The sequence below is a fragment of the Oncorhynchus kisutch genome, linkage group LG29, assembly GCF_002021735.2.
Source record: "Oncorhynchus kisutch isolate 150728-3 linkage group LG29, Okis_V2, whole genome shotgun sequence".
Lineage (NCBI taxonomy): Eukaryota > Metazoa > Chordata > Actinopteri > Salmoniformes > Salmonidae > Oncorhynchus > Oncorhynchus kisutch.
In genome coordinates, this window is record NC_034202.2 from 18,697,843 (window position 1) to 18,715,134 (window position 17,292).

Here is a 17,292-nt window from a genome sequence, read left to right on the forward strand (position 1 = left end):
AAAAAAAAAACTTTGTCTGTCAATTTAATGGATGTGATAATTAAAGATTCATACTAGATCTACATGAACACATGCAGAAACGTAATCATAAAAGCTTAACCATAAATGCTTCAGTAAATCACACAAATAATGAATGACCCAGAATAATGTGAAGGCGATCTACTTGTAGCGTGTGTTAATCTTAAGATCTATATTGTCCTTCTTCACTTTACACAAGAAAGAGAGCCCGTCACAAGTAAATAACATTCAGAAACACTCCATTGTTATATTCAATACAATTGCTTATATCAGGGATTGGCAACTTGGATGAGGCCAACAAAAAAACAGAACTAATGAGGGTCCACTGTTTCCTTGTGACTCTGCGTACCCACATCCATACACCCCCCCCCCCCCTACCCGAACCTATTTTTTTCTTTATTGGTCCACAGGCCTACAAAAGGTGACCGCGGGCCACCAGTTGCCCATCCCTGGCATATATAATAGCTTGCTAAAGGGCATTTATGAGTGAGCTCACCATCTAGAAATAAGCTTGTTATTTGAAAGTAAAGATGCATTTAGTATTTGAAAAGAGAAGGAGCTTCCTCAGCTTATCACTTTATAACAGTTATCTTATATAATTCATTTATAATATGATAATGTATTGAATCATTTCTTTACTTTATATGTCTATGCTGTGGTGTACTTATGCACACCATACAGTAGTGTATATACAGTGGATTCGGAAGGTATTCAGACCCCTTCCCTTTTTCCACATTTTGTTACGTTACAGCCTTGTTCTAAAATTGATTAAATCCTCATTAATCTACACACAATACCCCATAATGACAAACATGTTTTTAGATAAATAAAAAAAACATAGTTATAAAAAATGAAAAACGGAAACAACTGATTTACATAAATATTTAGACCCTTTACTATGAGATTTGAAATTGAGCTCAGCTGCATCTTGCTTCCATTGATCATCCTTGAGATGTTCCTACATCTTGATTGGACATGATTTGGTAAGGTCCCACTGCCTGCTTGGAGTTAGCTAAAATGCACCTAAAGGACTCTGACCAAGATTCTCTGGTCTGATGAAACCAAGATTGAACTCTTTGGCCTGAATGCCAAGCGTTACATCTGGAGGAAATCTGGCACTACAGCATCATGCTGCATCTGCTCTTTCAGTGGCAGGGACTGGGAGACTAGTCAGGATTGAGGAAAAGATGAACGGAGCAAAGTACAGAGAGATCCTTGATGAAAACCTGTTCCAGAGTGCTCAGGACCTCAGACTGGGGCAAAGGTTCATCTTCCAACAGGACAACAACCTTAAGCACACAGCCAAGACAAAGCAGGACTGGCTTCGGGACAAGTCTCCGAATTTCCTTGAGTGGCCCAGCCAGAGCCCAGACTTGAACATCTTTGGAGAAACCTGAAATTAGCTGTTCAGCAACACTCCCCATCCAACCTGATAAGAGCTTGAGAGGATCTGCACAGAAGAATAGGAGAAACTCACCAAATACAGGTGTGCCAAGCTTGTAAGCGTCATAACCAAGAAGACTCAAGGCTGTAATCGCTGCAAATAGGCGCTTCAACTAAGTACTGAGTAAAGGGTCTGAATACTAATGTAAATGTCATATTTAAGTTGTATTTTTAATACATTTGCAAAAATGTCTAAAAACCAGTTTTTCCTTTGTCATTATTCAGGTATTGTGTGTAGATTGATGAAGAAAAAAATGTATTTAATCAGTTTTAGAATAAGGCTGTAACGTAACAAAATGTGGAAAAAGTCAAGTGGTCTGAATACTTTACGAATGCACTGTGTGTGAGATTTATATATTATTTAGAGGCAGTGGTTATCTAGCCGGCTAACAGCATTAGATGTTAAAAGTATATTTTGCCGGTAAGGTTACTCATTTTCTAGTGAAAAATACTTTAGCAAACATTTTTATAAAACATTAGCAAATAACACTACGGATCTTTTACAATCAGTGAGAAATAGGCTGAGCAAGAGGGCCAAAAGAACCCCACAGCGAAGGTGTCATAATACCCATAAAACATAGCGGTCAAACAGGGAAATGGTTTCAATCATTTTCACACTATTCTTTTTTCCCCATAGGGGATTTTAGACACCCTTAAACTCAGGGATGATTCGTGGAGGAACACCCTGTCGGAACATTTTGACAACCACATTAATCTCTGTTGGACAAGGTGACTTATCAATATATTCTGCTCTATTTACTTGCAGAAAATAAATTACTAATTGGCATCAACGTAGACGTAATGCAAAACGACAAATCCCTGTAAGCTCCTGCACGTCATCTCTAGCCGACACCTTTGCTAACAGGTATTGTGTCAATTTAAAACTTGCACAAGACAGTTCACAGAATTGTCCATTTAAAGAAATTTAGCCAATTTATTCATTATTACATTCTGCTAACATTAGTTAATCCAGACATTATTACCTTTGCCTCGATTCGGCAGTCTCGCCCAGATCATCATGGCATTTGTAGTCCTTTATGATAGCCACATTAGCAGCTAATTAGCATTGAATTTGGGGGTAAATACAGGTGAGTATATTTATAAAAGTCACCTTGTCCTAGAGAGATTTACACAGTTATCAAAACATCATGCCAGGGTAAGCCTACATGAAACATACCCCTTATTTTAAGTGTTTCTAAAATCCCCTATGGGAAAAATTAATGGTGAAAAAAATGATTGGAACCATTTCCCTGTTTGACTGCTAGGTTTTATGGGTATTATGAGTCATACTGTGGTCCTCTGAACCAATGCTTGAATAGTCCACCACAATTTGCATGTTTATGTAAAGGATGTTGAGACTTATTAATTCAAGGCAATGGTGTCCAATCTACTGATCTCTCTTTTCGTTACCAGTGAAGGGCGCTCCATTGTCCCATATGCGAGATCTATTTCTGACATCCACTATAAGACTCTGTAACTATTACTTTAAATATTACAGTGTGAACTATGGTGAACAATACGTCACTCGTAGATGGCCCATATGGGGTGGGCTAGACCCTCCATTGCAATCTGATTAACAATATGTTGGAAATCCCCTGTAAATGCCTTATCATGCAACTGGTGGTGCATCCTGCACACTTGATGGTTCCACAAATGTGACTCCCAGTGCCTTCAATGAATACAATTCACAATATCTATATAATCCTGCAGATCTGACGAATGGACCGAACCCTTGAGATAGCGCTCTCCCTGAGAGAATTTCTGACCCACCTGAGTTTTCATTCAAATGCTGTTAGCTGGCTAAATAGACACTGCCTAGATTATGCTTATAATTATATTATATTATTTAATATATTTATAATTTAATGTATTTTATGGTCATAAGTCATCATTGTCTGTGTTCTTCTGCTGTGCATTTTTGGGCCTTTAACTACCCCTTCCTGTTTCGACAGACCTTTGACCATCACTTCTACAAGCCTTTGACTTCCACAGTCACTACAGGCCTGTGAGGTCTACAATGGCCTTGATGAAAATGGTGTCATCCCTAAGGTAGGAGCTCTTGCCTGCCAGTTTAGCCAATGGGCAGAAGAGTGGGCAGCCACTGGCTATGTTCATCTCACTGATTGGCCGCTGGAAAGAGGTGGAGCTTACATCAGGCCGGAAGGCATCAATGATATGCTCCCTGTTATTCTGATCCAGCAGCATCAGTGTCACCTGCAGGGAAGAGAACGAGGAAAGAGGACGGAGATTTAATATTTAGTTTTTACTATAATGCATTTTGTTGTAGTTACTAATGTTAGACACAGGTAACAGACAAAATAAAGGAAACAAAAACAAAGTGTCTTAATAGGGTGTTGGGCCACTACGAGCCAGAACAGCTTCAATGTACCTTGGCATAGATTCCAGTGCCTGGAATTCTATTGGAAAGCTCATGCTTTCAATATACTTTGTATCCCTTATTTACTCAAGTCTTACCTTCTGACTGAAGGGCCATTTGAGCAGAGCGTCACACTTGCCCCTCATCACCACGAAGAAAAGAGAAAGGTGAGTCCCTCGACCCGTTCCGTCCCCATTCAGATACAGTCTCAGACACATCTTATAGCCATATTTACTTGAGTAGAATGCTACGGGATAAGAGGAACTATATTAGAATCACAGTATGTGCATCTGTGACTTATTGAGTCACTTGTGGTAAAAATGAGTGCATGCTTGTGGAATTACATTGCCATAAATGTGCATAGAGTATGGTATACTTATGATACACTAAAGAGCAAGGAGATTAAAAAAAAGATATCAAATCAGATTTTCCTAAATGAAGATAGAAGGATTTTCAAGTTAAAGCCAGTCAACTTGTAACTGCAGGCCTTAAGGACCGGTGAATAACATAAGAATAAAATAATCCGGGCAGATCTAACCTGGTGAGAACATAGCGGGTGTTCGCCCAGCCACAGCATCCTGGCGGCGCCGTGAGAAGTCGGCGATCTTCCAGACAAAGACACCATCAAAGGTGCAAAACTGGAGTTCTCTCAGAGTCTGGTCTGTCTCAGCCAGTTGTAGGTCCCGCATGGTGAGAGTACGCTCTAGTTGACGTACCTTGTTGCCGAGGTTCTCAATCTTGTCTTGGTCTAGACGATGTTGCCGTGAGAAGGCCTCTAAAGTGAGAGAACTCCTCTCTACTTCCCTGTTCAATACACACACTATATTCTCCAGTGCTCTCACCTGCAGGACCACAACAGAGAATACAATGAAGACAAGTCCTTCATTATGTGTTACTGCATCTGCAACATCTCTGTATGGATTAGTATTCAGGCCATCTGTAAGAGTTCAATAACAAGTAGGATGCCAATCCAATTTATCATTTAACAGCTTGGTTGACATTGTCCTGTTAAACAAGGGAAGCTTTAAAACAATATATAAGACAACAATAGCTTCCGTAGTATTTCCTATTCATCAAATGCATCAGACCAAGTTAAGCCAACCTTGTGGTCAAGACCAAAGGTCTGTCCAGAGGCAGCGGCTCCTCCCCCATCTGTGGCTGCAGTAGCTGTGGCTCCATCTTCGGGAGCGCGGTACAGGCCCAGCCCAGAGTCCTCCTGCCACTCCCCCAGCCCTGGGGCCTCTGGACGCTGAAGCCGCACCAGAGACATCATCGCCAGGATCAGACGCATGTGCTCCATGACACTAGTCTGCTCGTGGTCACTGTGCTTCCCATTATCAATCTGTGTTGACACAACACAAGGCGTTAAGCACATTGAGTTAACTAGTCTGTATCATACTGTTCAGTGTCAATTTTAGATGCCCTTCAATATGGAGATTCAAGCTGGAGTTCAATTGTAGGGGACTGCACATAAAGCTCAGAACATTTACTCTCAAACACTAGATGTCTCTTTTGAGACGTCTCTCTGTTGAGGGTGTGTCTAATACCCAAGAAATTGTGTGGACACCTGCTCGTCAAACATCTCATTCCAGAATCATGGGCATTAATATGGAGTTGGTCCCCCCTTTGCTGCTATAACAAACGCCACTCTTCTGGGAAGGCTTTCCAATAGATATTGGAACATTGCTGCGGGGACTTGCTTCCATTCAGCCACAAGAGCATTAATGAGGTGTTAGAAGATTAGGACTGGCTTCGCAGTCGGCGTTCCAATTCATCACAAAAGTGTTTGATGGGATTGATGTCAGGGCTCTGTGCAGGCCAGTCAATTTCTTCCACACCGATCTCGACAAACCATTTCTGTATGGACATCGCTTTGTGAACGCCGGCATTGTCATGCTGAAACAGGAAAGGGCCTTCCACAAACTGTTGTTGCCACAAAGTTGGAAGCACAGAATCATCTAGAATGTCATTGTATGATGTAGCATTAAGATTTCCCTTCACTGGAACTAAGGGGCCTAGCCGAACCATGAAAAACATCCCCAGACCATTATTCCTCCTCCACCTATATTTACAGTTGCATTCGGGCAGGTAGCATTCTCTTGGCATCCGCCAAACGCAGATCCGTCCGTTGGACTGCCACAACGGTGAAGCGTGAATCAACACTCCAGAGAACGCGTTTCCACTGCTACAGAGTCCAATGGGGACAAGCTTTACACCAACAAACAATTATTGTGCCGATGTTGCTTCCAGAGGCAGTTTGGAACGCAGTAGGGTTAGGGTTAGGGTGAGTGTTACAACCGAGGACAGACAATTTTTGCACCACAACAATGGCCAAGTAGATGTCAGATCATGCTGTACGTACTACTAGGTTGGATACTACTTGTGCCTCAACCAAGAAGTTGCCACAAGTGTCTAATTATAAAGGTCTAACTATAAACCAAACAATCAACAGAACATTGTTCACTGTCTGCATGCCATGGAGTAGTCAAGGTGACTCAGAAAAACAAGAGGAAAGAGGGGATTTTTAAAAATAAAAACTACAAATTTAGCCAGATTTATTTGACTGTCAGATGAGGGCAAGTCATAGGAGAAAACTGAGAAAAACAAACCAGTTTCCTCTGACAAACAGGAAACAGTATTCAAGAGTTGTCTGGGACATTACAATCAAAGATATGCATTTTTCAAATATCTAAGAAGGCCATCATCATATACTGTAGATAAAACCTTATCTGAATAGATATAATTGATCTTCTATACACACCACAACCTTGCAGCCGACCTCACTGAACGGACATGCAGTCTTAGACTTGGCACAGGATCTGCTGTGATCTAGAAACTGCAGGGAGAGAACAGAAAGAGAAAGATCAGGGGGTTATGGAGATTAAATTGGGGCTTAACCCTGAAAATAACCGGCATTATTGTCACGACTTCCGCCGAAGTCGGTCCCTCTCCTTCTTTGGGTGGTGTTCGGCGGTCGACGTCACCGACCTTCTAGCCATCCTTGATCCATTTTTCATTTTCCATTGGTTTTGTCTCGTCTTCCTACACACCTGGTTCCAATCCCATTCATTACACGTTGTGTATTTAACCCTCTGTTTCCCCTCATGTCCTTGTCAGAGATGGTTTGTTGTATGTAGGTGTGTATTTAACCCTCTGTTTCCCCTCATGTCCTTGTCAGAGATGGTTTGTTGTATGTAGGTGTGTTATTTGTTCTGGTGTGCGACGGGTTTTTCACCCTATTATGTTATTTTTGTAGACTTTGGTTTTCTGAGATTTTTGAATGTTTATTAAACAGCTCCAAAAAAAAAAGTCGATGACTGTTGAGGTTATTTTATTCTAAGTTCAAAGGGCTAACTCAAACAAAGTGCAACTACCTTCTTAGTTCTGTTATGAGAAGACTTCGTAGTGAGACCTACTTCTATTAAAGAGTGGTAAATGAGTCTGTTCATGCTCTGGCCTACTCCACTTGACTAGGCAACAATGTATATTTATTGAAAGCAGAAACTGTATAGGACCACGGCTGATAAGATTAATTGACCTAGAAAGCAAGCCAAATGAAGACTTTTAAAAGACACAGTAGAGGACAGACCTTTTCTCGTGGGATCTTTTTCTTTCCACAGTCCTTGCACTGCATGGGAAACTTCTGGCAGATTTCATCATGAGCCTGTAATAGATAAGGAGTGGGAGTTGGTATGAGAATATCAGTTCATCTCAGAATCCACACATTCCATAACCATCTCATCAGAATCTGACTGTCTGGAGTACTGTGTCCACTTGTACATTTGTTGGCCATTGGTGTTTTCCAGATATGCTTCTCACCTTGATTTCCTTGAAGTTGAAGGAGACTTTGCAGTACTTGCAGTTCAATGTCCTTGCTTCACATTCTCTCTCATTATGCCTCTCTTTTTCACTGCGCAGGATAAGGACCTGGCAGGTTTCACATGGTACTCGCTCATACTCACACTTGCCCTCGTGTTGTGCCTGGGAAACAAAAACAAAGAGTTTTACCACTGACCATTTGCAGAAACGTGTAGCAGTATTAACCCAATGAGTCCTACCGAGTTTTTGACTTTAACCCCTTTTAAACATAATGTGTTTGAGCTACAGACGTGTGGGTTGTACCATTGGATTTCTTCTGCATCCATAGATACCAACCTTTAATCTGTGGGATTAACAGGGGCTAAACGAGACCAGTGTTTTTGAGACAATGACGGATCCCGAAGGGGCCCGGCCCAGGTCTTTTTTTCCACAAAAAACGACTGTAGAGTCCTAATGGTTTGAGCTACAAACTACTAAAAGCTATCTATGAAAAGCTGAGACTCTCACCGACATGCAACATGTTCTGCTCTTCTATGATGCACCAGAGTGGTGTCGGATTCGGGGTAAACTTTGAACATTGAGATATTAAAGACATGATAAATCAGACACATAGTGTATAAGGAGTGAAAGATAATGGGTCTCTGTAGAAAGACAGATGGCTTTGGAATGTGTTGGGTGGAAATGCAAATTAATTACTTAAAAATCATACAATGTGATTTTCTGGATTTTTGTCTCTCACAGTTTAAGTGTACCTATGATAAGAAAAATACAGACCTCTACATGCTTTGTAAGTAGGAAAACCTGCAAAATCGTCAGTGTATCAAATACTTGTTCTCCCCACTGTAGATCATAGGAAATCCCAGGACATAGTGTCTATAGCACTGTGATTAGCTCACATAGTTGCTGTCAAACTCCAAACACTTGTCACTGACTAGTTGGACATTCAATTCCCAGTGATTTCTGTACTTACAGCATTCATATAAATTCATTTTTATCATGTTTTTGCTTTGACGGACCTTATTATTATATTGACATTTGTCTATAAAACTCATGAATGCAACTGTTTATGTCAAATGGTTTTGTTTTCTACTTGTAGCCCTGGTTGTCCTGAAAATAAAATAGTAAAACACTTCATTGTGAAGCTAAATATAAGGGCTGGACATGCAGATAAATGAAGGTCAGATAAATTAAAAGCCTATTTTTGTTGGGATCTCGGGACAGAAGAGGTTAAGAAAGGACAACCAAAACCAGCCACTGTAGTCTGTGTTAATCTTTATCCTTGCATGCATTTGCAACAACCTATGCCCTCTATTCAGGATTGGCCAGAATCCTAGTGGTCCTCTACGCTCAAGATACACAGTGCATTCAGAAAGTATATGCACAGCTATTTTCAGGTCTCTCCAGAGATGTTCGATCTGGTTTAAGTCCGGGCTCTGGCTGTGTCACTCAAGGACATTCAGAGACTTGTCCCGAAGCCACTCCAGCGGTGTCTTGGCTGTGTGCTTAGGGTCGTTGTCCTGTTGGAAGGCGAACATTCGCCCAAGTTTAAGGTCCTGAGCACTCTGGAGCAGGTTTTCATCACTGATCTCTCTGTAGTTTGCTCTGTTAATCTTTTCCTCGATCCTGACTAGTCTCCCAATCCTTGCCGCTGAAAAACATCCCCACAGCATGATGCTGCCACCACCATGCTTCACTGTAGGTATGGTGCCAGCTTTCTTCCAGATGTGACACTTGACATTCAGGCCTAAGAGTTCAATCTTGGTTTCATCAGTGAGCCTTGTGGTTCCAAACTTCTTCCATTTAAGAATGATGGAGGCCACCGTGTTCTTGGGGACCTTCAATGCTTCAGAAATGTTTTGGTACCCTTCCCCAGATCTGTGCCTTGACACAACCCTGTCTTGGATCTCTATGGACAATTCCTTCGACCTCATTGCTTGGTTTTTGCTCTGACATGCACTGTCAACTGTGGGATCTTATATAGACAGGTGTGTGTCTTTCCAAATCCTCTCCAATCAATTGAATTTATCACAGGTGGACTCCAATCAAGTTGTAGAAACATCTCGAGGACGATCAATGGAAACATGATGCATCTGAGCAAAATTTTGAGTCTCATAGCAAAGGGTCTGAATACTTTATATAAATAAGGTATTTCTGTTTTTTTATTTGTAATAAATGTGCAACATTTAGCAGGGCAGGGGAAAAAGAGGGAGAAGCATCAGAGATAGTCGTATTAAAAGGGGTGGGAGATGAGGAAATGTTGAACGGGTAAGGAGGCATGGCTGAGTCAAATAGAAATCCTGACTTAATGAAGTGGGGATTAAAGAGCTCAGTCAGTAACAACCACATCATCAACTTTAAGGGACATGGGCAGCTGTGGGGAGGAGGGTTTATTCTCCAGGTCTTTAACAGTTTTCCAGAACTTCTTGGGGTTAGACCCACAGAGAAAGAACTGCTCTTTAAAGTAACTAACTTCAGCCTTCCGGATAGCCTGAGTTCACTTATTTCTCATTTTCCTAAACGAGAGCCAGTCAGCCCGAGTATGCGTGTGCCGAGCCTTTCGCCAAATGCAATTCTTGAGGTGGAGTAACTATGCAAGATCACGGTAGAACCAGGGCCTGAATCTGTTTTTAATTCTCATGTTCTTTATGGGGTCGTGTTTGTTAATAATACCACTGAAAATATTTTTTTTAAAGGTCCAAGTGTCTTCGACAGAGGGGATCAAGGCCAGGTCAGGTCATGAAGGAAGGCTTGCTCATGAACGTTTTTTAGCAAGCATCTATGACAAATCAGGAAACGTCGTTTCACTGTGCAGCCATTACGAACACAGGCTGTAAAACAGTGATCCCTAAGGTTTTAACAGAAAGCACCAGACTGATACCAGGATTATTTGTGAGGATAACATCAAGAAGAGTAGCCATTTCTGGGTGTTGGAGTCATACCTAGTGGGATTGGTGATAATATGAGAAAGATTTAGGGAATCCCATTGCTTTAGGACTTGGTCAGGTGGTTTAAGCATGTCCCAGTTTAGGTCACCTAGCAGGACAAATTCAGACTTGGTGTAAGGGGCCAGGAGAGAGCTTAGGGCAGGTAGGGTACAGGCCGGTGCTGATGGAGGACGATAGCACCCAGCAACAAAGCGCTATTTGAAAGTTGAATACTTAAAACCAGCAAATCAAATTGTTTGGGGACAGGCTTTGTGGAGACAACCGAGCACTGAAGGTGATCCTTGGTAAAGATTGCCACTCCGCCACCTTTGGAAGATCTGGCTTTCTGAAAAAGGTTATAACCAGAAAGTTTAACATCAGTATTCAAAACACTCTTCCTTACCCACGTCTCAGTGACCAACACATCTGGATTGGAGCTCTGAACCCGCATTTTCAATTGATCTATTTTTGGTAATAAGCTTCTAGTGTTAACTTGCAGAAATCCCAGGCTTTTACGGGAGCAGAAATCAGTGAAGCAGATAGAGTACAAGTCAGAATTGGGGCTAGCAACAGTAGATGGGCCAGGGTGTACATGCATATTTCCAGATATCATCAACAGTAATACAATCAAGGCACGGCATAGTACAGGAAGAGCTCTACAGTGCTGATTTATGACATCTGAATGTGCTTCAGATGGCAACAAGGTCATATTGTACAGCAATTTCATCAGGTCACATGAATACAAAGTTGGCAATGGGTGTTTAGAATGGGATGGGAGGCCAAAAGTCTATGTAACCAATTATTAACTCATTCTAAAACTAATAGGAAGGGTATAAAGGTACTCCAGTTGTCATTGCTCAAACTATGTTCCATGTTCCTCTTCCATGTTACACTATCTGCAATGCCGACCACTCTCCACGCTGGTCGATCCATTGTTTATCACTGATGCACAGATGTCCAGCAAAGACAAGAAGACTGGTCTCGGTCCCCGTGTAAAAGATTGTGTTCGTAATTCGTAACTCTTCCGTTGTGTTTTTAAAGAAAGAACTGCCCAGCCAGCGATCCCAGTTGATTGGTGTTTATTCCAACAATAGACACAAGGAAGCACATTAGATGTGCAGGACAATAGTATGTTGATGGCTATAGATTCGTGATTTGTCTGTCAGCATGGAAATAACTGAAATAGCAGGGGCTAATGCGACCATTATAGAGCATGCTAGCTAACTCACTCTTACAGCAATAACATACAAAAGCACATCCCAGGATGCCCCCAATATCTAACAGGTACCGTACACACACACATTGAACAAAAATATAAATGTAATATGTATAGCGTTGGTCCCATGGTCCATGAACCGAAATAAAATAATCCCAGTAATGCTCCATACGTACGAAATGTCTGTGCACAAATTTGTTTATATCCCTGTTCGTGAGCATTTCTCCTTTGCCAAGATAATCCATCCAGCTAACAGGTGGGGTATATCAAGAAGCTGATTAAACCGCATGATCATTATTGGGCTGGTGACAATAAAAGGCTACTAAAATGTGTAGTTTTGTCACAACACAATGCTACTGTAACGGCCGTTGTTGGTGGAAGAAGGTGAGGACCAAGGTGCAGCGTGGTATGTGTCCATATTTATTAAAATGAACATGGAAATAACAAAAATACCAAAGAGAAATGACCGAAAACAGTTCTGGCTGGTGCAGACACAACAGAAAACAGAAAATAATCACCCACGAAACACAATAGAAAACAGGCTCCCTAAATATGGTTCTCAATCAGGGACAACAATTGACAGCTGCCTCTGATTGAGAACCATACCAGGCCAAACACAGAAATAGCAAATCATAGAAAAACTAACATAGACAACCCACCCAACTCACGCCCTGACCATACCAAAACAAAAACATAACAACAGAACGTGACAGCTACAGATGTCTCAAGTTGAGGGAGCATGCAACTGGCATGTTGACTGCAGGAATTTCTACCAGAGCTGTTACCAAATAATTTAATGTTAATTTCTCTACCATAAGCATCGTTTTAGAGAATTTGGCAGTATGTTCAACCAGCCTCACAACTGCAGACCACGTGTAACCACGCCAGCCCAGGACCTCCACATCCAGCTTCTTCACCTACGGGATCATCTAAGACCAGCTATCCAGAAAGCTGATGAGACTGGGGAGTATTTCTATCTGTAATAAAGCCTTTTTGTGGGGGAAAACAAATTATGATGGTCTGGGCATGGCTTCCCAGTGGGTGGAAGCCAAGCCCACCCATGGCTGCGCCCCTGCTCAGTCATGTGAAATCCATAGAGGGCCATGAGAGACTAATTTATTTATTTCAATTGACTGATTTCCTTATCTGAAATGTAACTCAGTAAAATCGTTGCGTTTATATTTTTGTTCAGTGTGTGTTGGCAAGATAGGCAGATAGTTCACGTGCCAAGATGAAGATCATCATGCCTCAAGCGAGGGTACCAGGCGGTACGTCACCAGGGATAGAAGTCGCATGTTGCTCAGTTTATGCCACACGTGGTTAAGATTCTCACATAGGATTCATTGTTGCGATGGTAAGATTACTTAACTGGTCTATTCGATAATATCTAAATGGCGCTTCTGCCGTAGCTACAGAGTCGTCTGGTGTAAGGTTCGGCTGTTTTGGGGGATTGGTATAGCTTACTGCGCTTACTGCCCATAGGCTATATTATACTGTATATTGACGCTTTGCTTAGGCAGTGAGCTACCTTGAAGGAGCAGAGTCTAAATCGCCAAAACTTGCATTATTCATTGCTTAAAAGCGGCAATATTGTAACTTTTTGGGCAACCCGACCAAATTCACATAGAAATGTTAGTTATAAATCTGTCATTCTCATTGAAAGCAAGTCTAAGAAGTGGTAAATATGTTCTGTTTCCCAGTCTTAATTTTATTTTTTGCATCTTTTACTTTCGGTTTTGTACACCAGATTCAAAACAGCTGATAATACAATATTCATGGTTATGGAAAATATATTTCACAGCAGTTTAGACAGTACAATGATTCTCTACACTATGCAGTTGTTTAGTCACAAACAGTAACTGGCAGAACTATTAACATTTTTCCAAACAGAAAATGGCAGAGCAATTTCTGCATAGTGCATCTTTAATAAATGGTTAAACATATTTCTTCGTGGTGCTTTCTTTCTGAAATTAAGCGGAGCCAGTTCAGAAAGGAAACCTGATTGCCCAGTCTCAGCTGACACACCTGCTGAGATGGTACCAAAGAGGCTAGTATCAATCACGCCTACATTATTTGGTGGTCTATTTTAAGCTGACCAGGTCCCCTCACTCATCATGCTGTTACTTCAACTATGCGCCGGCTTCTTGCTCGCACCACCAGGTTCTGTGTTTCTGTCGGGGGATTGGTATAGCTTACCACACTCACTGTCCATAGGCTATATTATATATTGACGCTTTGCTTGGGCAGTGAGCTAACCTGAAGGAGTAGAGCCTATAGCTCCAAGACTTGCATTATTCATTGCTTAATAAATGGTTATAAATATTTCGATATGGCATTTCCTTTCTGAACATGCAATTACATTTAAAAGACCTTTAAAAAGCATTGTGTTATGAAAGGAGCAGACTTGGCATGACTGCAACATGTTTTACATTTTAGTCATTTAGCAGACGCTCTTATCCAGAGTGACTTATAGTAGTGAGTGAATATATTTTAATACTTATTTTTCAAACTGGTCCCTCGTGGGAATCAAACCCACAACCCTGTCGCTGCAAAAGCCATGCTCTACCGACTGAGCTACACTGTTCTCAGTAATAAATCATCCTTTAAAATCAACAATAAGCCAAAACAATAGCTGTTTTATAGCCTACTCATACTCCCTTGGCTTAAGAGGGACAACCTGTCTATTCAGTAAACACAGCTCTATGCAAGTCATAGCTTGCCAGATTAAAATAACAGTTGGGTTGATGGTTAACCAGTCTGCTGCAAAAGAGTTTATAAGCAGCCAGTTATGGCAGTTAGAAGAAGTACATCTAGTTTAACTGAAAACGGCCACAACGGAGCAGGATGTATGGTTAGACCGTGGTGACCTTACACATCACAGAGAACTGCAGTAGATGCCACAATTGACTTTTAAAGTGTGAAACTCTTTATGGTTGTAAACTAAACTGACACAACAGATTCATATATGAAACACTGCTCTACTTAAATATTGTTCATATATAGAAAAAGGTGTTGTGTGAGATGGGAAACATTGTATGTGTTTGTGAGAGTATGGCCTATTGTGGTTGTTTTGGTGTTGCATGAAACTGCACATTGAAACTGCTTGCGGTTGTGCAACAAGAACTCAAAATTGCTTATTCAACCACTGTGTGCCAAGGGTTGAATTAATTGTGCCTCACAACTACACCAGTTAAAATACAAAGTCAAATACAAATGAATCCATCTACTTGTGAATCGTTACAGTAAATGTCAGTCCTGCTCTAGCCAAATGTTTTTCAAGCAGGTGGGAGGAGAAGGGGGTGGGGGGAGAGAAGAGTGTTGCCATCTTTCCCACGTCTTTTCTCATTCAGTCTCAAGAAGGCAGCAGAGCAGGTAAGTGAGCATGTTTTTCCAAATACCCTTACCAACCCTTCTCTAAAATATCCCCAAGCCAACCTTAACCATAACTAAAAACAATAAAACAATAACGACTTGTCTAAAGTATTTTCCTCATTTGGAAACTCACGAAACGGTTCAGCCTATGTCAATGTAAATCCGTAAACATGGGCACCCTCATAGAAATTATCCAGACCTCCAAATACAAAAACATCCTGTGGTGGACTGCAGTAGCGTCGAATAGTCCCCGTGATATTCACATTTTCAGGGTAGTCAGGAACCAATACACGCAGTCAGTCAAGAAAGCAAAGACTAGCTTTTTCAAACAGAAATTTGCATCCTACTCCGCACCGACATGCCCAAGCCTCCCCAGCTTCTCCTTAACCAAAATCCAGATAGCAGATGTTCAGAAAGAGCTGCAAAACCTGGACCCGTACAAATCAGCTGGGCTAGACAATCTGGACCCTTTCTTTCTAAAATTATATGCCGCCACTGTTGCAACCCCTATTACTAGTCTGTTCAACCTCTCTTTCTTATCGTCCTAGATCCCCAAAGATTGGAAAGCTGCCACGGTCATCCCCCTCTTCAAAAGGGGGTGACACTCTAGATCCAAACTGCTATAGACCTATATCCATCCTGCCCTGCCTTTCTAAAGTCTTCAAAAGTCAAGTTAATAAACAGATCACAGGACCATTTCGAATCCCCACCGTACCTTTTCCGCTGTGCAATCTGGTTTTCGAGCTGGTCACGGGTGCACCTCGGCCATGCTCAAGGTACTAAACGATATCATAACCGCCATCGATAGAAGACGGTACTTGCAGCAGTCTTCATCGACCTGACCAAGGTTTTCGACTCTGTCAATCACCATATTCTTATTGGCAGACTCAACAGCCTTAGTTTCTCAAATGACTGCCTCGCCTGGTTCACCAACTACTTCTCAGACAGAGTTCAGTGTGTCAAATCGGAGGGCCTGTTGTCCGGACCTCTGGCAGTCTCTATGGGGGTGCCACAGGGTTCAATTCTCAGGCCGACTCTTTTCTCTGTATATACCAATGATGTCGCTCTTGCTGCGGGTGATTCTCTGATTCACCTCTACGCAAATGACACCATTCTGTATACATCTGGCCCTTCTTTGGACAGTGTTAACAAACCTCCAAACAAGCTTCAATGCCATACAACACTCCTTCCGTGGCCTCCAACTGCTCTTAAATGCTAGTAAAACCAAATGCATGCTTTTCAACCGTTCGATGCCCGCACCTGCCCGCCCGACAAACATCACTACTCTGGACGGTTCTGACTTAGAATATGTGGACAACTACAAATACCTAGGTGTCTGGCTAGACTGTAAACTCTCCTTCCAGACTCATATTAAACATATCCAATCCAAAATTAAATCTAGAATTGGCTTCCTATTTCGCAACAAAGCATCCTTCACTCACACAGCCAAACATACCCTCGTAAAACTGACTATCCTACCGATCCTCGATTACGGTGATGTAATTTACAAAATAGCTTCCAATACTCTACTCAGCAAACTGGATGCAGTCTATCACAGTGCCATCCGTTTTGTCACCAAAGCCCCTTATACCACCCAACACAGCGACCTGTATGCTCTAGTCGGCTGGCCTTCGCTACATATTCGTCGCCAGACCCACTAGCTCCAAGTCATCTATAAGTCTATGCTAGGTAAAGCTCCGCCATAACAACACCCACCCGTAGCACGTGCTCCAGCAGGTATATCTCACTGGTCATTCCCAAAGCAAACACCTCCTTTGGCCGCCTTTCCTTCTAGTTCTCTGCTGCCAATGACTGGAACGAATTGCAAATAATCGCTGAAGCTGGAGACTTATATTTCCCTCACTAACTTTAAACATCAGCTTATCTGAGCAGCTAACCAATCGCTGCAGCTATACATAGCCCATCTGTAAATAGCCCACCCAATCTACCTACCTCATCCCCATATTGTTTTTATTTACTTTTCTGCGCTTTTGCACACCAGTATTTCTACTTGCACATCACCATCTGCACATCTATCACTCCAGTGTTAATTTGCTAAATTGTAATTACTTGCTACTATGGCCTATTTATTGCCTTACCACCTCACGCCATTTGCACACGCT

At 41.8% G+C, this 17,292-nt stretch overlaps 1 protein-coding gene across 3 annotated transcripts in view; it reads right to left on the minus strand.

Moving 5' to 3' along the window:
• The window catches only part of LOC109874390 (TNF receptor-associated factor 2), a 27,112-nt gene continuing 9,820 nt past the window's right edge, over positions 1 to 17,292 (minus strand). For all 3 annotated transcript variants that reach the window (XM_031809404.1, XM_031809402.1, XM_031809405.1), the window contains exons 5-11: positions 7,658 to 7,819; positions 7,428 to 7,502; positions 6,600 to 6,674; positions 4,941 to 5,180; positions 4,377 to 4,680; positions 3,937 to 4,085; positions 1 to 3,675 (exon numbers count right to left, since the gene is read on the minus strand). In XM_031809404.1, the coding sequence (XP_031665264.1) occupies positions 3,457 to 3,675; positions 3,937 to 4,085; positions 4,377 to 4,680; positions 4,941 to 5,180; positions 6,600 to 6,674; positions 7,428 to 7,502; positions 7,658 to 7,819 (1,224 nt within the window). In that variant the 3' untranslated portion in view covers positions 1 to 3,456. The remainder of the gene's footprint in view (positions 3,676 to 3,936; positions 4,086 to 4,376; positions 4,681 to 4,940; positions 5,181 to 6,599; positions 6,675 to 7,427; positions 7,503 to 7,657; positions 7,820 to 17,292) is intronic.